We start from the raw sequence: 23,925 nt of genomic DNA, 5'->3' as shown, positions 1-23,925 counted from the left end.
AATATTGCATACGTGCACTCGTTCCTACAGCCATGTATGACTTGCGTCGTCTCTTCGTCGTCAAGAAGAACATCGGGACTACGAATCCGACGCCCACCACCCCTTGCCTGCCCGGTCACGACCAGGAACGCAGAGCCCAACCCGCCAAAAGTAGTCCCGATGGGAGAATAAGAGCTCCCACAGGTGGTATCTAGACGGGATAAGTCGTCTAGGCAAATCAAATAAGCCTCGGTGTTTCATGGCGCTTTCCTGCACGTGCAAAGGTGCTTGAGAAGTATGCCCGTCTGACATATCGTGCTGCTCGGTAGATTCAGCGTCAGCCCAGCCAGCCCGCGACTTCGCATCTGCAGCTAGAGACGCCGATTCATGAAGAGCGACCGCCAAGGCCATTTCACCTTCCTCCCCTGATATGCATCGTGCATCGTGAGGGCCCTCGCAGAAGTGAACGTCATCCACTGATGGGGGAAGATCTTCCTTGGAGATGAAGATCTCTCCCGCGTGCATCGCATACCCCCATTCTTCCAGTGGTAGGAGAGGCACAGGGTCATGAACATGCGTGACCCTGCGAAACCGCCATGCGGAGTCCTCGTCCAACCGGAATATCTTACCCAGGAACTCGGCAAAGGCCTTGTTTCCGACCTTCGGTTCTCCGAATGTCGTCACCGTAGGTTCCCAGCCTCGCAGCTGCATCTCAATACCAGCCAGCGCAGCAACCGCCCCACCAAGCGAGTGGCCAACTAGAACCAGTTCATAGTTGGGGTACTGCTCCCTTGCGGCTGCAACGTGGTCGAGGATCGTCGAGCGAGTGTTCTGCCACGAAGTGAAGAATCCGGCGTGGACAGTGCAATTGTAACAGCTTGATTCATTCTTTCCATCTTTATGTCCGGTGTTATACGGCACATAGGCTTGCGGGTAGGCAGATAAATCAACGATCGTGTTGGTAATGGAGTAGGTGCCACGGAAAGCGACAATGATACGGTTAGGTGACGGCGAGTGAGAAACCGCTATGTATCCACAAGAGTCCGAAAGAAACGGCCCAGTATTCCATGTCTAGCTAAAGGTTAATCATTCAAAGCCTCCTGCTCACGGCAGGACAACCTACGGTTATTAACTCAAACCCCTTGAGGTCACTGCAGTGGCTCAGGCACTGAAAAGGCTTCTGAAGCCCAGTGCTGCCAACGCAATAGGCGACATCGACCACACGCGCTAGCTCATCCAGAGAGTTGTAGGTCTCCTCGGGGATGGGGCGTAAATCCTGACCTGAAGGTATGTGGTCCGTTTCTAGGCGAATGAATGCGCGAATCGGCAAGAAAAAGGAGAAGTAGGTGAGGATTAAGTAGTAGGAATTGAACAACACATTAAGAGCTATCATAGCGCTGAGTGCTTCTTCATCGTCTTTGGTAGTATCTGCTGCGGTGCAGCAGCTGAAAGAGTTGTGGTTGAAACTTGGGAAAGTGAAGAGAGACTTGGTAAACCCGTGACGTCGAGAATCTGGGGAACCCTGACTTGACCCCGTGATGCGGAGTCGGTCACGATGTACGTATCCTTGCGTAAAGTTACGGGACGATCATACCTACATATTACGCCGTCACAAATTAGTCACTACGGAATATAGGGTAACTAGCAGTTGAATTGTTACTTTATGAAGGGCCATCAAATACGAAGCACTTCGAGTGCCCTTGTTATTTATGGTGTGTACATGGAATGGTCAGATTCTATTTACCTGAAGCTATTTTTCAAGCTCCATATTCTTGTGACGCAGTGAAGGATCCAATGCATTCAATATGCTGGAGCCTTTGAGCTAAATCTAGCACGTCTAGCACAACGAATAGTTGTCTAGATGGTCCAGATAACAACGCGGCCATCGACTCCGCTCGCTGTTATTCAAAAGTTAGCGCAACCTCAGAATAACTTTTCCGGGGAGTATCTCTTACTGCTGAACTTGCGGACGACGCCGTCGGCCTCCTCGTAGACCCTAACGGTGCTAATAGTATTCTGATGCGTAGTCTTAAGTTGGGTGTCGGCTTGGGTTTGTCCCTTGAGGTCCATTTGGCGGAACATATTAAGAGCAGACTCCTCGCGAGCGCTCCCAGCACCCGGCCCTGCCTTGCTTTCAATGGTCCCAGCAAGTTGCCATCCGTTCTCGTCACCGCGAAGGCGGTACGGTTCGCAATCCTGTTAATGCCTGTTAGCGATATATTTTGTAATGGATCCTCTGCTGAAGTTGAATTTTTAGGAGACATACGTGGCCTGCGGCGATGATCTCGTTCTCGCCGTTCCAAATAAGACTGTTGAAAGGCAGAAGACGAGTAGCGATAGTCAACATCGCCCGAGGCGGCTGTTCCGGCGCACTAGGGTATACGACGGTGACACTGCTATCATGGCCAGTAAAGGCAAGTGCATCTCCACTAGGAGAGAAGGATACACCTTGGATCCAACCAGCCGAGTCATTCAGGAATTCACCACAAATTGTGTTAAAGGGGAGCCGTTCACCCCAGGCGCTGGGCTCCGGGCGCGTGTCGACACCCTTGATGAAGCTGGAAAGCACCCGGGCATGAGAGTCAGTCGACCCCGCAGCCAGGAGAACGGAGTTTGGATGCCAAGCAAGGGTGGTAATAGTGCTGCGGATGGGCTTCTTCAAGTGCTTCGAGATCCACCAGTCATTCTCCTCTTCAAAATAGCACACCGCGATCACGCGAGCACCAGATCCAACAGCGAACTTCTGTTCAGAAGGTGACCACCGTACAAATGTAGCAGCCCTGTTTATCCGAAGAAGAACCAGCGTTGGCTTCCAACCCGTGGGGGTCCGTTCCCAGACGTAGGCGTTGCGGTCTGTTCCCGTGGTCACTTAGATGGGACTATTGCAGGACAAGGGGATGAGGATAACTTACCCTGAGAACAGGTAACAATACGTCCACTGTTGGGAGCGATATCCACTCCAGTCACCGTCTTCTCATGGCCCTTGAGTTCATCGGTCAACGAGAACTTGTTGCCGGACTTCTGATAAAGCTCCACATTGCTTTCCCGCGCAACTGCAAGGGTCGCCTTATCCGGAGAGAAAGAATGATCGGCAATTGGGTTATGGAAGAGGTGGTGAGCTTCGGGAGCGGCCATGGTTAGTAGACGACAGGAGGAGCTCTCTACTGCCGTGTGAATGAGAGGGTAGAATTGAGGTAAAGTACGATGGTTACCAACTGGAAAGGGGGAGGGGGAATGGTGGGCAGTATACCACAGCCAAGCTAGGCCCCCGAACGATGACGCGGGCGGGATTGGCCATGATTAGATAATATGTCACATGACCCTTCGCGCTCAATCCAGGTTCAACTTCATTCGCATCACAAGCTGTGCTATCTTCGGGTTTCACTTTCCATTGGCTTCCTTCCCTGGACGGGGTGTTCTTTTCGGTCTTTTGCTCGAGGTATTGTTGGGAAGCTGCTCTATTTTCCCCTCGGGTCTTCTTTGCCGCTCTGCAGTGATGGCAACCAGAGTAATTCCAACGCGCGGTGGTGGTCAAGGTAAACCCGCTTCAGCCACCGGACTGCCTAACCAAACGTAAGTCTTGGATACTACTTCTTAAATCTAATACGGGCACCCTGACTGATCCGATTTTGCAGTTTGTATTGTACCAATCTCCCAGACAAGCTGCGCAAGCATGACCTACGGTTATCCCTCTATATGCTTTTTTCAACCTACGGCACCGTTCTCGATGTTGTCGCCATGAAGACCCAAAAGATGCGCGGTCAGGCCCATATTGTTTTTAAGGATGTCCAGGCTAGCACACAGGCTATGCGGGCCCTCCAGGGTTTTGAGTTCTTCGGCAAACAAATGGTACGTTTTTGCATAGTGCAGTGCGGTTGTTCCTCGCTCATTGACTCGGGAATATAGAAAATTGTGTATGCTAAAGGTCCCTCGGACGTCATTGCTCGGCTGCGCGGAACGTATAGTGTGCCCACTACAACATCTGCCGGTCAAACCACGGGAGCATCCACAGAGCTCCAGAAATCGATTTTTAGCGGCCCCCCCGGATCGGCGGCTTTGCCGTCGAAGCCCAGCGGAGAAGTCAATGGAGAAGCTCAAGCAGGCCAAGGTGTCAAACGGCCTCGTGAGGAGGAGAGCGACGAAGAGGAAGCCCCTATGGATGAGGACAGTGATGTGCCAATGGAAGCTTCATCGGATGAAGATTAATTGCTTCGCTTATGTACCGGGAATACGTTGGCCAGGCCAGGGGGATCCAACCTGAGAGGGGAGGAAGTACTCTGGATCAATCTAAACTGTGTGACGCAGTGCCTTGGAATGTCCTCATGCCTTCGACTGTGAAGAGTTCCTTGGGCAGCTGAAGACCGAGACGGTTACCCACCAACCCGAGCCAGATCATGAGATAAGTCTCGGGAGTGAGACAGAGCTGTCCTGCAATGTGCCTCATCGCATCCGTTGTTTGGCATGGATGAACGAAAAACGCTGGAGTTCCGGAGTCTGGATGATACTACGAAGCATAAGCTCCAGTTTGGGCTAGGGATTCGAGATCTTGCACATACGCCAAAACTAATACCACCCATGATGCCAATGCTCTGGAGTTCCTTTCTGTATTGTTCCGGTACCAGGTGTTGGTAGACCGCGTCAATTCCCAGCGGCCCCGGATGGTTGTCCTGCCGTAACTGGAAATACAAGACAGGGACGTGGTACGTGGGAGAAAGCAGAATATAATAGATTACCTGTAAACGGACACTCGTCTCGGGCGCACGAATGAGAGCTTCCTGTTTGATGTTAGACTATGCTCGTAGAATGGAGAGAGCGCAATGGAAAGGGTTCCAGTTCGACGGACGGGATCTTCTTCCGAGGCCTCCCACTGTAGTTCTTCGATCATCTCTGGGTCCGGGAGGGGCTCGTCGCGATCACGAGTACCCACATGACCGATATCCCTTGCAATACTCAAGATGGGCCCGGTTGCCTAACGATTTTAGCTGAGAGTGGGGTGTAGTAGGGGGGAGGGGTGAAGGAAAGAGGTAAAAAAAAGAAAGAAAGGGGAGGAGAAAGGACTGAAGTGTATAGTTCAAGTCCATCTTCCTAACCAATGTTGAATCTCTGTCACGCAGATTTAAATGATACTTTCCCGCAAGCGACAGGCAACAAGAGAAGGAGGGTGGAACAAAGTCGAACGACATGAAGCGAGGCAACTAACTTACCCGCTGATCGAGACGGATGGAGGACCATCCCACCTTGGTATCATCCACCACGTGAATCCGATCTAGAAAGGCGTGACAGGCAGTTTCAAATTCCTCGGCAGTGAGCAAAGGGAACCCCGATAAGGTCGGTCGACTGGAAAGAGAAGACGCCATACGACTGGTAAAGACGCGGTGTAATCCGACCACTGACCGACAGACAAGCGCTGCAGAAGCGTCTGCGTTGCAGAAACACTGGTTCTGTACGCCCCAGAGGACAGCGATCCAGTTCGTGAGGGATGTGGGTTGACTAACCAGTCCGTTCTCGGGTTGGAGACCCTCTCCTGTTGCTTACAGTATTTTTTTTGTTTTCTTTTTTATTCTTTTCTGGATTTTTCTTACGTCGCAGCTGCGGGCGGGACATGTAACGAGTAAGTACGGAGTAGTTGTGTCTAGCTGGAGCTTTCGGATGACCCGACCAGGAGGGAGCGAGCCGAGCGCCGGAACGGGAAAGGTTTCCAAAGCAGTAAAAGATGGAACCATGGAACCAAGAAGGACTCAATCGGAGATGACCTGACTCGAAGGGGTTTCTATCTCTGAATCTTTGACCCATCTATGATACACCGATAATAAAAAGGGTAAATTTGAATGTTGAGAAGAGAGATCAATCCGGAAGATGGACAGTGCGGGGGGGGTGGTTGGAGCTGATGTCGGTGCTGTCGATGCTGACAGCACCGACAACTAGAACCGCATAAACATGATACTACTCTTACTTCCCCCAGCCATCTCCCTTTACTACTACTGTAGTATACGTACTCCTACTTCATGAGACTTGACTGAATGAACACGGATTGACAGACGGAGGGCGGGGCGGGGAAGCAGTAGAACTAGGCAGAACAATCTAACCAACGCTAAATTACCGACATGACTAAACTAGAGCCGAACAACTAACTAACTTAACTAGTAGATTAATTAACTAGTCAGTTAACAACAGCAGTAGTAACAAGTACTGCGTGCAGACTAACTTACGATCCAGTTGTTCAATAGGAGGCTATGGTGGTAGTAGTGGCGGTGGCTAATGGTAGTAGTATAGTAGTATAGTAAAATGCTCAAGTAGTCCAAAGTCAAAAAAGTACACATGTCCGGAGTAGGTTACTTGTGCGATTGAATGGGAAGTACGGAGAGCACTCAAGGATAGCCTCGGGACGTACGGAGTAGAATACATAGATATTATTAACCAAAGACGGGATGCGATCGATTCTTTCAGCTTCGTCTATCCCGTAGGTGGAGGAGGAGGAGGAGGTCAAGAACCAAGGATCCATAACTCGGAAAGGCGGGAACAGCATTCTCCTCCGTAACATCCTGACTACTTTCACTGACCAAGGTCCGGAAGGAAGAACTAGTCGCCTAGTTCTGCTTGCGGCCAGCCCAGCACCAATCAAGGCTCCATCGTCATCAAGCTTTCCACCCCTGGAGGGATCCACGGCTGGAGCTAAAACAGACGATGGTCCTGGCGATCCAAATGCGATCCTAATGAGGGTCGAACTAAGAAAATTGTTTAATCCATAACTGGTAGGGAGAGCTTCTACCAGTCCCCCTAAGGGATAGCGATGAGAAACTAAGTAAGTAGATGGAAGTACAGTTAAACTAGCTGCTAAATAGCTAATAACTAACTAGATAACTGCAGACACATCAGACAAACATCCGACGATGCATGGTATGATCATAATCCGTCAATGATAAACATGAGGGAAAGAATAATCGATCAACCTACGTACGGAATGAAATAATAGCTCAACGAAAGTAGACAACTGAATTACCCATCTACAGTAGTAAACAAACTTACTGATTTTAGTTACTACGGAATAGAATGATACCCTTGATACCCCTCCCTCCTCATGCAGTCATTCGTTTCCCTTTCTTGCCTTCTTTTTAGTATTAGGTATGGTTATTATTTTGTTTTTGTTAATTAATTATTTTTTTTTCTTGGGTGCTTCTAGCGGGCATCGCCGGTGCAATTCTTGCTTTGACTTGTCCGCTTTCAGGGATGGCGTTGTGTCCGAAAGTCTGAGTTCTGAAATGGCCACGCCAGTCCAAGGCTGACTTGACCGTCCATTCCCATGGCTCCATCCACATCCTTCTCCAATTCCTCTTGTCGAAGAGGGTAAAAAAAAAAATTTGGATGGTACCTTGGCTGGCTGGTGAATAATGTCCGGGTGTGTTTGCTCTTTCTTAGCTCCATTTACTCTGACACCCTTATCCACATCTACATCCACATCCACATCCACACGGTCTCTCGCTCTTACACAATGATCTTGTCAGAAGCTGGTTCCCTTTTCCGACCGTCTGCAACCTGCCGATCCATTATCTCGTTCCCCATTCCGTTGTCCGTGAGAGCTACAGTTGCCTGTGGATAAACGCATTCGTCACTCTGGTGTCTTTCGTGCATCCTCAACCATGGCAGCCCAGTCCATCTCCACTCCACTTATGTATCTGATTTCCCTTACTTACCCCAGCTACGATTCTTAATCGATCTTTCTTTTCCATCCGCTTCATCCCATTCAACCCCGTGTTTTTGAATTTTATTCTTAATTTGGTTTTGATCTCTCTCTTTTTATTTTATTATCTTCTTATTATTTTATTCCTTTTTGTTCCCATCTTTATCTGGCCGACCAGGGATCGCGGTAATCTGATAATATTCTTTTTTTTCCCCTTCTTGTACCTCCTTTGTTCTACTATTGCATAAAACATCCTCCACCACTCCTGGTTTCGTCGTCTTCCACCCTCCACTACTACTCTTTCAGTACCTCTTCTCCTGACATCTCAATTCTGGCTGCCTATCTATCGTATAAAACAAATCAGGAGGGAGGAAACCCACTAGTTGGACGTGGCTGATTCCGCCCGTGCTGCATTTCCTTTTTATTACAACAGTTCATTGTCCTGTCTTTTCGTTTTGGGTAGCGCTTCCCTCTCGCTACCTATATAGTCGGCCGTCTTTGCTTTTTCTTGCCCCATCATCTAAATACGCTCTTCTGGTTCTTTACCAGCTTGAGGCGTCGCAAGTCAGCGCTTCGGGCGAAAGCTCGAACCAGTCCCGTCCAAAATCTTCCTCTTGTTCCCCTCTGCGTGATCTACTAAGTCTTTCAAATCAACCCGGGGTTGACGTCGTCGAAGGTTTTTGAAACCTTCCCTCGGCCTATCTATCTCATAGGCAGGAGCCTGGTGCTTCCAGCCTCGTTGGTACCCAAGTTTCTTCTGCAGGATTGACCACTGTTATGGCATTACCGGATTAAACCCTGAAGTGAACTTGTTTATCAGCCACTGGACGCCATTCGTTGAATTGTCTGACGTTGCGGCCTGCCCATGTCGGCCTCGCACCTTTAGGTGAGAAGATCAGATTCTTCTGAAACCTTCACTCCGGTTTTCACTCAAGAAGGAAGCCATGGGAGGCTACCTTTCAGTACAGAGCAAAGAAAAGCGTCGCCGCACCAATCGGCTTTCAAAACCGCCTCCGAATAGGGCAACGCTAGCTTCAAACAGCTTCCGCGCATCTCGTCAAACTTCCGGCACCAGCTCTCCTATAGAATGCCCTGCTTGTACTGCTTGGCAAGACCCTTGGACCGGAACTTCCATCTCCCTCAAGGCCCCTGAGCCCGATGTATGCACAAGGAGGTCGCAGTCTCTTCCATCCGCCTCCTATCGACCTGGGGAGCCATGGCCCACTCTCAGCAGGGCCCGAAAATGCCAGTCTATGGTTAAAGAGCCAGATGATCTTAGTCTGTACTCGCACGTTCCTACCGTCCCTATGCCAGACCCCGTTATGAGCGGTCAAGTCTCTCGCCGTTCTTCCAGACACAATAGCTTTCAGGCAACAACTCTCCCAAGTCGACCACAACCATTGATGGCACGGCCACCGCGACCGAGACGGGCGTATTCTGCGCATACTACACCTCAGAGGGCGCAAAGTACTATGCATCATAGTACAATCGAAGAGGCAACGTCTTCTAATACACTATTCAGGGTAGACAGCCAAGGATTTTCTCTCATCCGTCGACGATCGCTGCTAACACGGCCCGGGATCGCAACAAGAAGGCCAGCAAGAGATACAGCCCGAAGATTGTCATCACCAGTTGTACGGGAACCCACGATGTCACTCAACTATTTCAACGAGACATCTGCATTTCCAAGGCCGTTACCATCCGGTTACGAAGATGCTGCTGGACCACCTAGTCCGGTTACCCGGGTCCGTCCAGCAACACCCAATGAGTTCGAATATACTCATTTAGGGGCTCTCAAGTTAGGATCATTGCGTGTGGTAAATGGTTCTGCATCTCCATGCCCCAGTGACAGGACTCGATTGAACCGTCCCAACAGCCCGAATCCTGAACCTACTGGCATTCACACGCATGATACGAAGCCGGGACAGCCCCAACCCTATACCCACCAGGTGCCATACCATATGGATCAGAAGCTGCAGTCAGCTTCTGAACGTGCAGACGAGCAATCCCACAATGCTGAGATTGTGCAAGACAGCGGACATGAAGTGGATCTAACCAGCTTTGATCTATCGAACATCCAGGATTATGCCTCTGAGAGTGCAATTGAGCAATCCCGGAAAGCTGAGATCGTCCGGGACAGCACACTTGAAAAGGTTGATCTAACCAGCTTTGATATCTCAAACATCCAAGACTATGCTCCGGTTCCAAGTAGCGATACTGCCCGTGTTCCAAAGTTACAGATTCCATCTACTGAAGTGGAAAAGCCTGACGATCACCCTGCAAGTCCATTTTCTTTCGAGAGATCTCCAGCAACCTCAACACCGTACAAACTTCGTGGTAGTGAAACAGAAGATGAAGGTATCTCTGTCGCTGATGAGGAGAAATGGTTTGTCCGCCAGCTTGAACGTTCCTTCCGAGACCACGGGCACCGAGAACCTCAAGGTGCTCATGGAACGGTTGACAGCGGATATAGTTCCGCAGCCTCCGTTCGTTCTACTAGACGATCGACTGATTCTCGCACATCCACACACCAACCTGCAGTGGCCCGCAGATTTACATTCAATGGTAATTCAAGGGACCGCGGGCTTTTGGATGCCAGGAATAGCCCAGAACTTGGCCACGAGCCCTCGGTACACCGTCATTCAAGCCTTCAGGGTCCATGGGCAAGGCCCAGAGTTAACAGCTATGGCTGGCCGTCCCACAGATGGTCAATGTGTCATGACCTCCGACCGATGCCCCCCAAACCGCGCCTAAGGAGCAGTTCATTCGCGACTCCTCCGGAATATCGGCATACAATGCCCTACTCTCAATATTGCCACCAATTGAGGAGCCTCGATAATGCCTCTCCTAGCCTGTCAGTTGCCTCTGCAGATGCCATACCTCATCAATACCCCCAATGGGAGCATGTCGGAGCATTCTTAGCTTCATCGGAGAAAAGCTGGAAACAGCCCATGACTACAGTGACGGAGCACGACGTGCCGGGTAGCAGCAGCACGATGAGCACTGCGTGGCTACCAATGCCGAATATTGATGCACTTCACGTGCCAGTCCCAGAGAGCGTGAAAGGCTTGGATACGGGGAGACCGGTATCTGGACAGTTCAGAGGAAGAACTAGGAGCCGAAGTATTGAAAGTCAGCGGAAGAGGCTGACGAGGCATGCTAAACATCCAGATCTTTACAAGGCCGCTTCACCAACTATCTTTCGTTGATGCAATGGCTTTTTCCAGCTTTCTCATTCACTTGTGCGTCACTATTTGGCAGCATCCTTCCACCTGCATGATATGCCACCATTCCCTTTCCCTTTCGAAATGTTTCTTTTCCGATTAGTCTTGTGCTTCGGTGCCGGGGTTTCCACTTTGTCTAACGGGCGGATATCTCCTTTACGGCGCCAACTTGGTCTTGGTTCTTCTGTTCATTCGTTTTTACTGCTCTGCAAATACCCATTTGGTAACCTGGATGATTGTTTGTGCTTCATTTATATAGTACTATATCAGAGTTCGACTGGCGCGGGAAAGTCTAGGCGTTTCCATTTTTTTTTTGTGTTCGTGTTTACTGTTTGACATTTGATTTATTAACTATATTGGATCCTTCCCTCCGCTTGTACATATCTTGGAGTGGACAAGGAGAAAAAGCGACGTATACTCATCAATCTATCCCCGCTTTGCGGGCTTCCTGTATCGTGTGAACAATTCATCAGCGCCAAGTAGTATTACATAGCCGCGATAAGCTGCCATCTAGCCCAACAGTCCGAAACACCAAGTGTAGCGGTGAGACCCCTTCTCCATCATCAATTGATGAGGACTGCGTCAAGTAAGATCTGGCGGTGTCCGTGCATTCATACCCAGTTAGCTAGGCTGGTTAGTCTTACCTTGTGATCCAAAGGGATCGGGCATGCTTACAATCAAGCGCGCAATCCAAGGCGGAACGACGCCCAAACGACCGAGACCACCTGGCATATGTCGAACCCAACCCGATTGAAAGCTGCATGTGCATACAGGGAGTAGGTAAGTAGCTATCTTCTTACTTGTAAGCAAGCAGCTCCAAAGAAGATGTTACACATATGATAGATGTATCCAGACCGTGACTAACAAACATGCAACTAGTGAGTTATCTGAGAACTTAGTTTTAAGAAGTGAATTCCAGCAGCTAACTAGTTACGTGTAGTACATATTAGCTAATCGTACACACAAAGTTTCCCCCCAAATTAACTATCTATCTAGTATGGAGTAACTACTGTTAACTAACTGTGTAAATCGTGGAGCCGCAGACCTGCCCGCCCGCAATGATTCTCATTCCATCGTACCCACGGGTGGGGAGCTTGCATCTTGCATGCATAATATTGAAGCAAAATACTTGAAGCAACCACATGTGCTTGGGATGTACGCTCAACGCAAGGGTTAAAACCTTCTTTTCTTCGGTCTTATCTCACATTACTTGTAATATGTAAGTTTTTGTTTTTTGTTGACTGCAGTTTTGCATAGTTACGGAGTATTGTCCAGGGTACTTTCAATTTAAAGTTACGGAAAGACTAGTTCGTGGGATTTAGTGGTATGCCATTGCCATTTTGACCTATGGATCTGATATCTGATGCCTTCGGTACATACTTATGTATGCCTCGTGCATGAATGATGTGCTTTCGCTGGATTATTGTGCGAGGTGTCTAGTAATTAGGATGGTAAGCGCTTGCAAACTCAATTAGTGATAGTACTGGCCGTGGTAATAAACATACTTAGGTAATAGTATCTACAGTAAGTAGAGATCAAGATGATAAATCGGACATGTCTACGAAATCTCTGTCGTGGGTGATGATGCTGTCAGTCGGTATCTTTCGATCATACTCGTATTCTACGAGGAGCATATGTAAGAAAAATCTCAATATTCATTATATGTCATCGCATGATAACTTAGTATAATACATGCAGAAAATGAACAATCATTCCAATGTACTCCTGGCCCACAGAACCCCATCATAATGCAGGTGCAGAAACATTCATATCATTGCGTGAACTGGCAGAAGATCGTATGGCCATGGTAGGTAAGTCAAGAAGAAAACAGAAAATGTCGCAGAGTGGAAACCGATGCTAAGAAAAATCTGAGACGATAATTATCGATCGCTTTACTCGAGGCGGATCTTCTTGACCTGAGGGGCTGGCTCCTTCGGGATCTGTAGCGACAAGATTCCATTTGTCAGGTTGGCCTTGACTGCATCTTGATGCACTCTCGTCGGGAAGGTGAATGTGCGGTAGAATTCGCCAGTCTGGCGTTCGGAAACCCAGTACTTGGAGGTTGGCTCGGTTTGTTTCTGTGAGACCAGCTGCGTGGGGTGGCTATCCGAGGACTTGGTTGATTTGTTGTCTTCGTCTTCGTCGTCATCCTCAACTGTCGGCTGGTGTGACTTTGTCGGCGATGTTTGACCCGCTGTCTGAGGGGTGCCCACTTCATTCTTCTCCACGCGACCTTTGATGACCAGAGTGTGTGGATCAGAGAACTCGATTTCAATGTTGCTCGGCTCGGCCCCAGGAAGTTCGCCTTCCAAGTGATATACGTCGTTCACCTCATAGACATCAAATTTCGGAGTGAATGAGCGGACGGGTGTGGCCTTCCTGTTCTTGGGGCGGCTAGACCGGTGGACATCATAATCGTCCAGAAGTTGGAACAAAGGTGCGAAGTCACCGGCAAATCGAGGGAAGTAAGCCATTGTTTGTGATTTGTTTGAGAATGTCAAGGGTGTTTGATGGAAGCTAATGATCTTGGAAGAAGATAGCTGCGGTTTTGGATCGTTGATAAAGAGGATATGAATGTCTCTGATTTATCTTGTGATGAGATTGGATTGATTCTGAGTACAGACAAACATGTTAGGCTGGTTAAATCCCATCCTTATATTCCTGACCAGAGGATTTCTAGAAAACGCCATCATCCAACTTTCTCTGTTATACAGAAGCGAGCCGAGCGTTCTGGCAGATGCTGGGAGCGACAGCGATGGAGCGAGATGACACCAGATGCATCTGGAGCCTTCCGTCACCGACCCGATAAGATAAGCGGCTTACGGTTTGAGAACCCGCGCGAATCTTCCGCAATCACGTGACATATGAGTTCATCCCTAGGAAGTGAGCTTTCAAGAGTTGCATCATTGGGAGCAAAAAGCCATGCTATAATTCGTTTACTGGGCCATTCACCTACATCCAAAGGAGGAGGGTTCGTTTTTTAATTTCTGGGGCTGCCCCGCAAGCGACAGGATATTGAAATCACCGAATATTGCGAATCCCGGGGGATGAGTACATCTCAAGCTGCCTCTGCCCCTTCCGTAGTAGATACTCTATCGCACCGAAATCCTTCTTGCTAACAGAGGAGTTCTTTCGAAATTCCGCCCTGTTTCAAGATTAGCACACTGTAGAGCGAGCATGCCAGGAGACCAATCTCTTCGATTAAGAACCCCGACTAAGGAACACACCTAGCATATGCTCTGAAATTCTCTCTCGTCTCCTAGTTACCGTATATGAAGTAGCAGAACTAATTAGCCCAAGTTCGTTGGCTAGCCAGTGAAACAAACTTTGACAGTGCAACGAAGTGTTTGCTTACAATGGGTTTCTTCCCGGCTTCTCTCAAGCATGTCCGATACAGAGACAGCACCTGTCTTTGGAGACCTGACAGCCGAGCCATTAGATCTATATAGTCGTTGTAAACTGGAGGAAATTGCGAGTGCTAGTAGTGGTTATAGCTGCATCACCGGACTGAAGAGTTCAGAAGTTCGGAAATGCAGAGCATGCTTACTGGTAGCTTGTTCGGCTTTTTTCCCCGGGGGCTGCCGATCCGCTTACCCCATACGTAGTAGCCGAGCTGCTTCCCCCTTCCGGCCGAGAATCCTGGAGCCGAGGAGCTGGAGAAACCCCCTCTTCGTTATCTAACTATTTCCCGTACTAACATTAGTAACTACGTAGTCAGCTATCGGGATAAGAAGTGCTGGTGGGAGCTTCGTCAGACCAAACTCACTCTTGGTCTTGAAATACAGATCTATATCACCTCCTAGTTAGACTCCAGCTGCTATTCATCATACTACCAAACTTCATTTACTCTTGATATACTTTATCCGACTACTACTATATACACCGGGTATCATCACTATCTACTACTATTAGCACCTTTGATCGATATGGCCACCTTTTCCGTGAGTCCATATCCTTTCCATTGGCCCACTCCTTCTTTCAAGAACTGATAATGTGTCTCATGGCACAGCGTCTGGTTCGTTTCTTGGCCAAGGACGGCCAGACTTATTATGGAGACGCCCTATTGTCAGCAGGCGTGAGCGACATTGCCCAAGCCACGAGAGCACGGGTTATCCGAGGCGACATTTTTGGACAGCACCAAGTCACAGACCAGATTGCTGATATCAAAATGCTCCTTGCGCCATTGGCAAGAAAGGACATTGGGACCGTGCGTTGTCTGGGACTCAATTATGAACAACACGCCATAGAATCAAACCTACCCTTGCCCAAATTTCCAGTTCTCTTCTACAAGCCCGTCACCTCTATTACGGGGCCTACAGACGACGTCCCAGTATCCCGCATGGCCCAGCAGGGTGAGGGTCTAGACTATGAGTGTGAATTGGTTGTCGTTATCGGCAAGGAAGCTAAGAATGTGCCCGAGAGCCAGGCTCTGGACTATGTTTTGGGGTATGCCGTTGGAAACGATGTCTCTCATCGTGAATGGCAGTTGAAGCATGGTGGAGGGCAATGGGGGCTGGGCAAGGGCTTCGACGGATGGGCGCCCTTTGGACCAGGTATTGTATCTTCGAAGCTAATCCGTGATCCCAACAACTTGCAGATCTCGACAAAACTGAATGGCCAGACGGTCCAATCATCATCCACCAAGGATATGATCTTCAATGTGGCCAAGACAGTGTCGTTCTTATCTCAGGGTACCACCTTGTTGCCCGGGGATGTAATCTTTACAGGAACGTAAGTTAGCGCTTGTCTGCTCCTTTCGCGCTTAACTACCATGCACAAGGCTAACTTCTTCAGACCCCAAGGTGTTGGTATGGGTCGAAAGCCGGCGCTCTGGCTCAAGGATGGTGATTTAGTTGAGGTTTCTCTTGAGGGTGTCGGATCATGCCTGAATCGCGTTGTCTTCGACAAGCCCTCTTCTAAGCTCTGAATCATTAATGAAAGGAACAGGTGGCGCAGGGCTTATCGGGTGTAACAAGGACCGTCAGGAGTCCCTTGAACGATGTGGCATCCCGATCACCAACCATCACGACCTATTTGTGCATCTTCATATATATAGCGCTCTACAACCAAGACACGTTCGCAGTGACTTCACCATACGTACTTTGTTGGATTTGTTCTATTACTCAAGTGGCACAAGCATGTAATCAAAGCCATATCCTAGTTAACCTGAGCCCCATATCCCTTGATGGTCTCGGCGAATGCCCAGCTCTGGGCTTCAACTTGCTGGTCCTCCTGGATCTCAACTCCCTCCTCAGTAATCACAGCTAAGGAGTACTTGTCCAGACTCCGCGCATCACGGTACCAGAGAACCTTGATACATTCCCTTAGCGCCGCCACGGCCTCATCCTTGGTGATTGACTCAATAGGCCTTTCCTCTGGGAACAGCCGGCGAAGGATTGGGACGGCAAGATGGGCACCAAAGCCGGTCGCGAGATGCGGAGCCGAGAAGGTGGTCCCCAGCAGATCCGCTGAGCTGAGGAATGGCTTCTTGTCTCCATCGAACCCGGCCACCAAGACGTGGTTCCAGAGGGGGTTGAACTCAGAACGGCGCTTGTAGAAGACTTTCGACAGATAAGTATGAAGATTCTTGGCGTTCAACGTGTTTCCGTGGGTAGAGTAATTCTCTCTGATGTCGATGGACTCCAGTAGTCGGTCAATGTACTGCATATCCGAAACGTCACCACTGAATCCGATGATGGCAGAATCGCCAAACTTGCGAAGTCGTTTCACGTCGGTGAAGCGGGCAAGGGACCCGTATGATGCTATATGAAAGATTTGCCGTCAGCGAGAGTGTGACTTTAGTCTCCAATATGATTCTCAGCTATACCTAGATTATCGGCAGCAATGGCAACTCCGCCGTTGAACTTGACTGCCACTACCGACGTACCAGTCACAGCAGGTGACTGAGTGTGGGTTTTCGGGCCAGTTGTCTGGAGGTATGAGGCGTTGTAGGGTCCGTAAACGTCATCCCTAGGCTTTCAGCACTTTGTTAGCGACATCATCAATCTAATGCGATGATGCTCTTACGCGACCCCAAGCTTCGGGAAAGTGATTCATGATGGGCGATTGGAACGATATTAGAATGGATGACTGTATGTGTTTTCACTGGGTATACCGGAAAATGTGGTTTTGATGTGGAAGTTCAAAGTGATGCTTGAGAAGGAAATAGTAGCTTGTGATGATATCGACGCTGTTCTGGGGTCGGGTCGGTAGGCAGTAGAGCTGACGGAGCTCATGTTACGTGAGCAATGCTATCACCTCCCGCCGCGCCTATCGGAGGCCAACACACGCGCTTAGCGAAAATTAGATACTGCCAAGTATAGCCTAACAATAGTCCCTACAAAAGCAACGTGAAATGATCATAGATATTCTACTTGCGTCTTACTTATTTGTAGATTCCAACTGATTGGATGAGGTGCCTTTTTGAGGGGCGGAGGAAGGGATTTTTGGGATTTTTGGAGATTGGCCCCTTTAAAGATGACAGAGTCCCTCCTACTACTACAGTAAGAAAGAGTCGTCCCTGCACGATGACGGGTATCTCACTATTGCTACGTTTTCGGTTATTTGACCCTAGAAATAGACGTTATATAGTGATTTCGTGAGAGAAAGTCTATCATCAGCAGATAACTTTCCTTTCACAAAGTGGCCTCCTATCATAGGCTTTGGGATCGGAGGGCCTTTCTTTGCTTCCCAAGCATTGTACGCCTGGTCATACTGTCCCAGCCGTCATTGACAGTGATACTTGCACTCTGAACTATCCATCGTATATTACCTTTGTTTCGGCCTTGAGCTAGGAATAGGGCCTGCACGGGAGAACTCGCTAGGCGTGGCAGGCACAAAGTTGATAGCATCCCTTTGTCCTGCGGACTTCTTTTCTTCAGCCCTATTCTGAATTTCCCTCTGCGCTTTTAGAAGCTCCTCTTTATACCCCCAACTTGGCAGATCGCTGATATTCCATATTTCAGGTGGTAAAGATGTGTGATATTGTGCTTGTTCATCAATGCCGGCATGGTCCATCATCTTCTTCAGTAAACTGGGGTTTTTGAGGGATGTAGACCCGGCGAGCTTTTCGTTAAAATGCATGCCCTGTTTCTTTAGGGTCAAGAAGTGTGCGAATTTGGCATTTGCTGCAGGGTTAGGAGAGCCAGGGGGAGATGGTGGGATGTCTAGATTTGGTATCGGAGGAAGTGTTAGGTCATGGATTAATGTTCGGTCCGCTGAGAAGACTTGTGAATGTTCGGCTGGTTGCTCTTGCGGATTTTGTGAGCCTTCATGCGTCGGCCCAAGAACAGGCCTGTCTGTGTTTGGAACAGGTATCTCTTTCGATGGTGTGGCTTCATTGGCGGTTTCTGCTTTGGTAACATGTTAAATAAGTCCTACTAGGTTCAGAGACAAAGTAGGTTATATCTCCAATCACCTGTAGCTTTTGTCACTTCCTGTGGCTGCGCTTGCTGGCTTGCGATCTTCTGCCGGGTTCATATTAGTAAACGCCGATAACACAGCATAATGCTCCAATTACCTTCGAATGTACTGAGGGCAAATTATTTTCCACCTCTTCGTCACTGCTGCTTTCATACGCTCCTAAGCCAAGCATTATAACTGGGCGTCAGTTCCTGGTGCGTTCCGGGTTTCGGATAAGCCAATTGAGCTTCAAAGATAAAGCGCTCGTGTGAGAATATGAATTATGAGGAGGCGTAGGAGTTGGACATTAGACTCAAATAAGACAACGCTAATTCTTTAGATAACCTGGAGACAGCAGTTCACTCCGCGGTAACAATTGCTCCCAGACCATGACGGAAGCTGTGCGTGATTATATAAGCAGAAGGCAGCTACAACACCGCGTCAGATGCTCAGCAACAGCTCAGCTAGAGGGCCTACTACTATTCACTTCTACAACTACCTACATAACGAACACCCTCCGCTACATCCACAGTCATTAGACGACCAGAGTATAGCAAAAGCTTCATCGCTTCATCCTAATTGATACTATCTACACATTCGAACTCTACGAAGAATGACGACTCTTGCCGGCAACCCTCTTAGCGAGGCCATCGGATACTCCTTCTCCAATGCGAACAGTGCTCCCCACAGAGAGCACTCTTTCTATCCGTATGCATCACTGTCTTCACTGTATCATAGGTATGGAGCTAACTTACAACGGCAGTTATACGGATAACGGCGGCTCTACCTTAGGCATTACTGGCTCCGATTTCGCGATCCTGGCTGGAGATACTCGATCCGTTGCAGGATACAACATTAACTCTCGTTATGTTCCCAAGGTGTTCAAGATTGGCGGTGATGACGAGTCTGGCGAAGGTGCCAACATCGTCTTGTCAGTCGTGGGTTTCGCAGCAGATGGCCAGGCCCTCAAAGAGCGACTAGATGCAGTGGTGAAGATGTACAAATACCAACACGGAAAGCCCATGTCCGTGAGAGCCTGTGCCCAGCGCTTGTCAACAATTCTTTACCAGAAACGGTTCTTTCCCTACTATGTGCATGCTATCTTAGCGGGCTTGGACGAGGATGGTAAGGGTGCCTTGTACAGCTACGATCCGGTTGGCTCGTACGAGAGAGAGCAATGCAGGGCTGCAGGGTCTGCAGCAAGTCTGATCATGCCGTTCCTGGACAACCAGGTCAACTTCAAAAACCAATATATTCCGGGTAGCGGGGAAGGGCATGCCCTTGAGCCCAAGAAAGCGGAGCCACTACCAAGAGATACTGTTGAGCAGCTGGTGCGAGATGCATTCACTAGCGCCGTCGAAAGACATATTGAGGTCGGAGATGGCTTGCAGATGATGGTTATTACCAGGAGTGGGATCGAGGAGATTTATTATCCGTTGAAGAAGGATTAGGCATACCGGGGCCCATTTTAATCAATGCTTCACCAGCCTAGTTTAGTGTTATACTCTTGCGATAATTTTCTGAATATGAATAGATAAAATATCCAGTGGAGTATTCCTTCCCTCGTTTCTGTGTCGTCATATCCATTATACTCTATCCAGATCATATGCCACAACCCCTAACGCCGATACCATGTCATAAAAAGAAAGAAGAATAGAAACAAAACTCTGGTAGAGGCAGAGACCGTAGTTCCCATGATGCTGACGGTTGGTTCTTTTTTTTTTTTCCCCTAAAAACGCTCCTTCATGCGAGAAGCCACCTTACGAAGGTTCCCATACACTTTGCCCTATTGAGGAGTTAGCAGCTGTTGCATCATCTGAGACGACAATTGACAGGGTCGGCACAAGGTTACTGACCGGTGGACTGCCAAGAATCAAGCTAACAATGGCCTGTTGGGCACAGTCGACATTCTTCACTGCGCCTAGCAGGTGAATCTTCTGGTCTGCAATGACAATTCTTGTCCGAGTAGCGTTCTCTATCGCAAACTTTGTTCGCCCATCTTTACCAGCACAACGTCCAATTGCACGACTAAGGTGCTCTCCGTTGAGGGCTTTGATATCCCGAATCTCAAATGAACGTATGTAAAGATCATCCAACCTGAGAAGTGCGATAGCGTCGTCGACATCGAATCCAAGAGTAAAAGCTTTGACGAAATCCTCGCCCTTCTGCAGGGCTTCCGTATCGGTCGTGAATCGTGACGTACGTAGTTCCACAGCTCGATTCTTGATGTTCATGCGCACTTGAAGTTTGAGGTGTTCGACGAGCGGGGGATAGATGCGTGCCCAGCTAGCCTTCAATGGAGTCATCCTATGCGGTGGTACAGGAACCTTCCTGCTTTCAACTCGATATACCCTGCTAGTGTCTTTGGCTGGCGTGAAGAGGGGCCGTCCCTCTTCGTCGATACGCATATCGCTGTCTTGAGTAGGCTCAATCTCAGGCGCGAGTCCTGCAGTAACCTGATCTGCCGACGTTTGGGCGTCGATCAAGATTTCCTCATCTTGCTCTGGAAGACGTTAGAATGGCCACCCGGTCGGGTTCCCGTAAAGCGTTGGCGGGGACTGACCTGACATAGTAGGCGCAGCAAGCGTCTCTGTCATTTCTACTTCGGCATTTTGCCGTAAAGCTGTGGGTGCAGGCATGTTTCTGTGAGTGGGATCTGAATACTCGACGGTTTAGGCTGCAAATCAGAGTCGGAGTCCGTTATCACAGATTTTACGGTCTATGGAAAAGATGTGTGGTTATAGTGTGAATTTGTGAATTTTCGATGCAAACATTACAAACAGGACCCGCTCCTGTTGAGGCGGGATGATTTCATGGAAATTTATTCGCGGTCCGCCTGGTTAGATAGCACCGTGCTTCTGCCCGGTGATTTGAGACGCATGCACCTGTCATCCCAGCTATACATCTAATAACCTGGCTTGTTTTGCAGCTTTCTGCTCAATACCAGAGAGGATTCTCTACTGCTTACCTGCCTTCCCAGATTGTCCAGCATGTGACGGCAATCATGTCTGGCTATCTCGGGCGCAGGTTGTACACCAACTTATGGGGAACAACGGAATCAATATTTGGATCTGGATTGCGAGAAAGGCGCGTGTCGTGCCTATCATATAAAACAAACACAGAAGACCTCAGTGCTGGCTTTTGCAAATTGCATATTGCGAAAGGATATAGCTCACTTTCACGACAACCGACTCGACCTATCAGAGGATTTGCTACCGCAGGCTTTGTACATGGCGCCTCCGATCACACTGCAGCCAGGGCAACATACGCCATCCCTTTAAAGGGTTTGATGCCGCATAGGATCTCTACACCGGGAAGAAAAGGCTTGGGTATTGTCTCCTGGCTTACGATTACGCGTGATTTTCATACGAGCCCAGATGATCGGAGGACGACCGAGTTACGGAAGGATTCCAAAAATCATAATGACGGCCGCCATCATCCTGACAGGCTCGGTAAAGCTTCTGAGACATCCATCAACGATAAAAGTCAGGTCTCCGAGCCGCAGCTACCTGAGCTTAATCAAAAAGGGCAATTAAACCGCCATCTCAGGGACCGATTGCCACATATACCGCACTTGCACCGGCCCACGAAAGAAGAATTGTTGGCTGCAGCTAATGGGTTCTGGTCACGACTTAAGGTCCGGTTCAAGTGGTTCTCTATACGAAGTGTCAGGCCTTTCAATCTGGATGAAATAACCGCTCTCTTCTCATGGGTGCTCTTGGGACATGTGGTTTGGGTAGTCTTGGGTACTACCACTTTCTTCTCATTGCTTATCATTGCGATCAATACCGTGTTCGCCCAAGGTAGGCCTGAAGTGGTTCTCGTCGACATTAACCCGAAGCTAATCTTTATAGAAACATTGGCTGGCTGGATCGGCAATTATCTCACCAAGTCTTCCGGTGTAAAAGTCGTCTTCGAGTCTGCGATTGTTCCGAAATGGAAAGATGGCGTGATCACTTTCAAGAACGTCTTTGTCTCCAGGCGGCCAGGACAAGGAACGGGGCATGTAAGTAAGGGCTCTTCGAAAACCGCTGCTGCTGTCGCCGCCGCCGCCCTCGGGGAGCAAACCAACCCTGAACTGCCCGAGCAGCGGCCCGTGTCAGATGAAGAGGACACCAACTACACACAATTCGATGTGTCGATCGAAACGGTCAATGTTACCTTGTCATTCACGAAGTGGATCAACGGTAAAGGACTTCTTCGTGACGTTGAGGTACGGGGCATTCGCGGGGTAGTCGACCGCAGATATGTTCACTGGTCGGATGACGATCTTGATCCCAAATCTTATCGACACGAGCACAATCCTGGTGATTTCGAGATTGATTCTTTTAAGATGAGCGATGTCTTGGTTACCGTGTACCAGCCAGACAACTTCAGACCCTTCCCTGTCAGCATCTTTTCATGTGATTTGCCTCAATTGAGAAAACAGTGGCTATTCTATGACTTCATGTCCGCCAATATGATGTCGGGGTCATACGATAACTCATTGTTCACCATCCACCCTCGACAAACTCATGGCTTTACCGGGGCACAGCTGGAAAATGGAGGTGAAGAAGATGGTAAACCGAGTCCATGGAAGAAGCATAGCAGGATTCGTATTGATGGTCTAAATATTGATCATCTAAATCGGGGAGTCCAGGGCCCGTTTTCTTGGATACATGAAGGAACGGTCGACATCGTTTCCGACATCATGTTTCCCGCAGAGAATGATGAAAGCCTTGCGAAGGTTATGGCCGGATTCTATGATCGGCTAGAAGCGACAGTCTCGTCTAACCTGGACCTTGAGTCGACCACGTCCCACATAAATTCGTCAGAAGAAACTGCTGCCGAAGATGACCGGCGATTCCTAGTCACCGATCTCCGCCTCCACTTGAACAATGTCAGGGCCGTTGTTCCTCTTTTCACACGTGACCTTTCATATATCAACAATGCGCTTATTAGACCCATTGTTGCCTATATTAATTCAAGGCGTACATTCATTCCAGTGAACTGTCGCCTCGTCAAACGCCTCGGAGATTTTGATGGCAGTTGGACCACTTGGGATAGCGGCTTGATGGATGATCTTTCGGCAGCGGTAAGCTCCTGTCTCTGCCCCGGTGATCTATGATACATACTAATGTTGGACAGGTATACGATGCGTTTGCACGAGATGTGGTTGATGAGCAAGCTCGGAAGCGTCGTTTCAAGAAAGTTGGCTTCTGGTCACTCCAACTAGCTGCCCAGGCCATTTTTATGGGCATGGCCGGAAATATAGCATAGCATTGTATAGTTGTACCATACGGGTGTCTGGGAGTTTAAGCTGGATAATTTGGTTTCACCAGGATATAGGCGTTGGAAGGGGGGAAAAGCGATCTCATCTTTACCCAATCCTCGAATTTTGTTTTACTTTGCCTCAAGGGGGCTGCATTAGACAGGGTGTTCTGGCGTTTTCATGTTCCTATTATATGCCTCTCTTCTCATCTGACGTGGGTTGTCCACCATTTCTGACGCTATTCTCGGTTTCTCGTTTTCAGCGGCGGGGCATGATGGACGGGGCAGCTAAGCAAACCCAACAAGTATGGTGCCCTTGAGGCCTTCTCTCAAAAGTGGGCTTTACTTTTTCATGCAGGACCACTAGCGGCATATGCTTTTTCTGCGCCTATC

At 48.9% G+C, this 23,925-nt stretch overlaps 12 protein-coding genes across 12 annotated transcripts; 5 read left to right on the top strand and 7 right to left on the bottom strand.

Annotated features, from left to right (window-relative positions):
* Positions 1–78: 78 nt before the first annotated feature.
* AKAW2_30988S (lipase family protein) lies at positions 79–1,372 on the bottom strand (the record flags this gene model as incomplete). The annotated part of the gene is made up of 2 exons (XM_041687563.1): positions 79–1,050; positions 1,103–1,372. The coding sequence occupies 2 exons, from the start codon at positions 1,370–1,372 to the stop codon at positions 79–81; spliced, it is 1,242 nt and encodes a 413-aa protein (XP_041541435.1).
* Positions 1,373–1,836: 464 nt separating this feature from the next.
* On the bottom strand, positions 1,837–3,114 carry AKAW2_30987S (WD40 repeat domain-containing protein; the record flags this gene model as incomplete). The annotated part of the gene is made up of 4 exons (XM_041687562.1): positions 1,837–1,877; positions 1,935–2,175; positions 2,246–2,832; positions 2,892–3,114. The coding sequence occupies 4 exons, from the start codon at positions 3,112–3,114 to the stop codon at positions 1,837–1,839; spliced, it is 1,092 nt and encodes a 363-aa protein (XP_041541434.1).
* A 181-nt stretch (positions 3,115–3,295) lies between these two features.
* MSL1 (U2 snRNP complex subunit MSL1) lies at positions 3,296–4,185 on the top strand (the record flags this gene model as incomplete). Its single annotated transcript, XM_041687561.1, has 3 exons — positions 3,296–3,552; positions 3,615–3,828; positions 3,886–4,185. The coding sequence occupies 3 exons, from the start codon at positions 3,296–3,298 to the stop codon at positions 4,183–4,185; spliced, it is 771 nt and encodes a 256-aa protein (XP_041541433.1).
* Positions 4,186–4,261: 76 nt separating this feature from the next.
* Positions 4,262–5,336, bottom strand: AKAW2_30985S (ATG3/ATG10 family protein; the record flags this gene model as incomplete). The annotated part of the gene is made up of 4 exons (XM_041687560.1): positions 4,262–4,483; positions 4,536–4,754; positions 4,823–4,948; positions 5,184–5,336. The coding sequence occupies 4 exons, from the start codon at positions 5,334–5,336 to the stop codon at positions 4,262–4,264; spliced, it is 720 nt and encodes a 239-aa protein (XP_041541432.1).
* Positions 5,337–8,601: 3,265 nt separating this feature from the next.
* On the top strand, positions 8,602–10,866 carry AKAW2_30984A (uncharacterized protein; the record flags this gene model as incomplete). The annotated part of the gene is made up of 1 exon (XM_041687559.1): positions 8,602–10,866. The coding sequence occupies one exon, from the start codon at positions 8,602–8,604 to the stop codon at positions 10,864–10,866; it is 2,265 nt and encodes a 754-aa protein (XP_041541431.1).
* A 1,907-nt stretch (positions 10,867–12,773) lies between these two features.
* AKAW2_30983S (Hsp20/alpha crystallin family protein) lies at positions 12,774–13,355 on the bottom strand (the record flags this gene model as incomplete). The annotated part of the gene is made up of 1 exon (XM_041687558.1): positions 12,774–13,355. The coding sequence occupies one exon, from the start codon at positions 13,353–13,355 to the stop codon at positions 12,774–12,776; it is 582 nt and encodes a 193-aa protein (XP_041541430.1).
* A 1,452-nt stretch (positions 13,356–14,807) lies between these two features.
* On the top strand, positions 14,808–15,808 carry AKAW2_30982A (fumarylacetoacetate hydrolase family protein; the record flags this gene model as incomplete). Its single annotated transcript, XM_041687556.1, has 3 exons — positions 14,808–14,822; positions 14,891–15,612; positions 15,676–15,808. The coding sequence occupies 3 exons, from the start codon at positions 14,808–14,810 to the stop codon at positions 15,806–15,808; spliced, it is 870 nt and encodes a 289-aa protein (XP_041541429.1).
* Positions 15,809–16,038: 230 nt separating this feature from the next.
* On the bottom strand, positions 16,039–16,938 carry pre4 (proteasome core particle subunit beta 7; the record flags this gene model as incomplete). Its single annotated transcript, XM_041687555.1, has 3 exons — positions 16,039–16,643; positions 16,709–16,856; positions 16,909–16,938. 3 exons carry the CDS (start codon positions 16,936–16,938, stop codon positions 16,039–16,041), a joined length of 783 nt encoding a protein of 260 aa, XP_041541428.1.
* A 711-nt stretch (positions 16,939–17,649) lies between these two features.
* AKAW2_30980S (HCNGP domain-containing protein) lies at positions 17,650–18,475 on the bottom strand (the record flags this gene model as incomplete). Its single annotated transcript, XM_041687554.1, has 3 exons — positions 17,650–18,230; positions 18,299–18,347; positions 18,401–18,475. The coding sequence occupies 3 exons, from the start codon at positions 18,473–18,475 to the stop codon at positions 17,650–17,652; spliced, it is 705 nt and encodes a 234-aa protein (XP_041541427.1).
* Positions 18,476–18,895: 420 nt separating this feature from the next.
* prs3 (proteasome core particle subunit beta 6) lies at positions 18,896–19,733 on the top strand (the record flags this gene model as incomplete). Its single annotated transcript, XM_041687553.1, has 2 exons — positions 18,896–18,990; positions 19,046–19,733. The coding sequence occupies 2 exons, from the start codon at positions 18,896–18,898 to the stop codon at positions 19,731–19,733; spliced, it is 783 nt and encodes a 260-aa protein (XP_041541426.1).
* A 278-nt stretch (positions 19,734–20,011) lies between these two features.
* Positions 20,012–20,921, bottom strand: PNO1 (pre-rRNA-processing protein PNO1; the record flags this gene model as incomplete). The annotated part of the gene is made up of 3 exons (XM_041687552.1): positions 20,012–20,068; positions 20,139–20,785; positions 20,846–20,921. The coding sequence occupies 3 exons, from the start codon at positions 20,919–20,921 to the stop codon at positions 20,012–20,014; spliced, it is 780 nt and encodes a 259-aa protein (XP_041541425.1).
* A 650-nt stretch (positions 20,922–21,571) lies between these two features.
* On the top strand, positions 21,572–23,541 carry MDM31 (mitochondrial distribution and morphology protein; the record flags this gene model as incomplete). Its single annotated transcript, XM_041687551.1, has 3 exons — positions 21,572–22,085; positions 22,137–23,356; positions 23,410–23,541. The coding sequence occupies 3 exons, from the start codon at positions 21,572–21,574 to the stop codon at positions 23,539–23,541; spliced, it is 1,866 nt and encodes a 621-aa protein (XP_041541424.1).
* Between the last annotated feature and the right edge of the window lie 384 nt (positions 23,542–23,925).

Source organism: Aspergillus luchuensis, chromosome 3 (assembly GCF_016861625.1).
Source record: "Aspergillus luchuensis IFO 4308 DNA, chromosome 3, nearly complete sequence".
Taxonomy (NCBI): Eukaryota; Fungi; Ascomycota; class Eurotiomycetes; order Eurotiales; family Aspergillaceae; genus Aspergillus; species Aspergillus luchuensis.
This window is presented reverse-complemented; position numbering and strand designations above follow the sequence as displayed.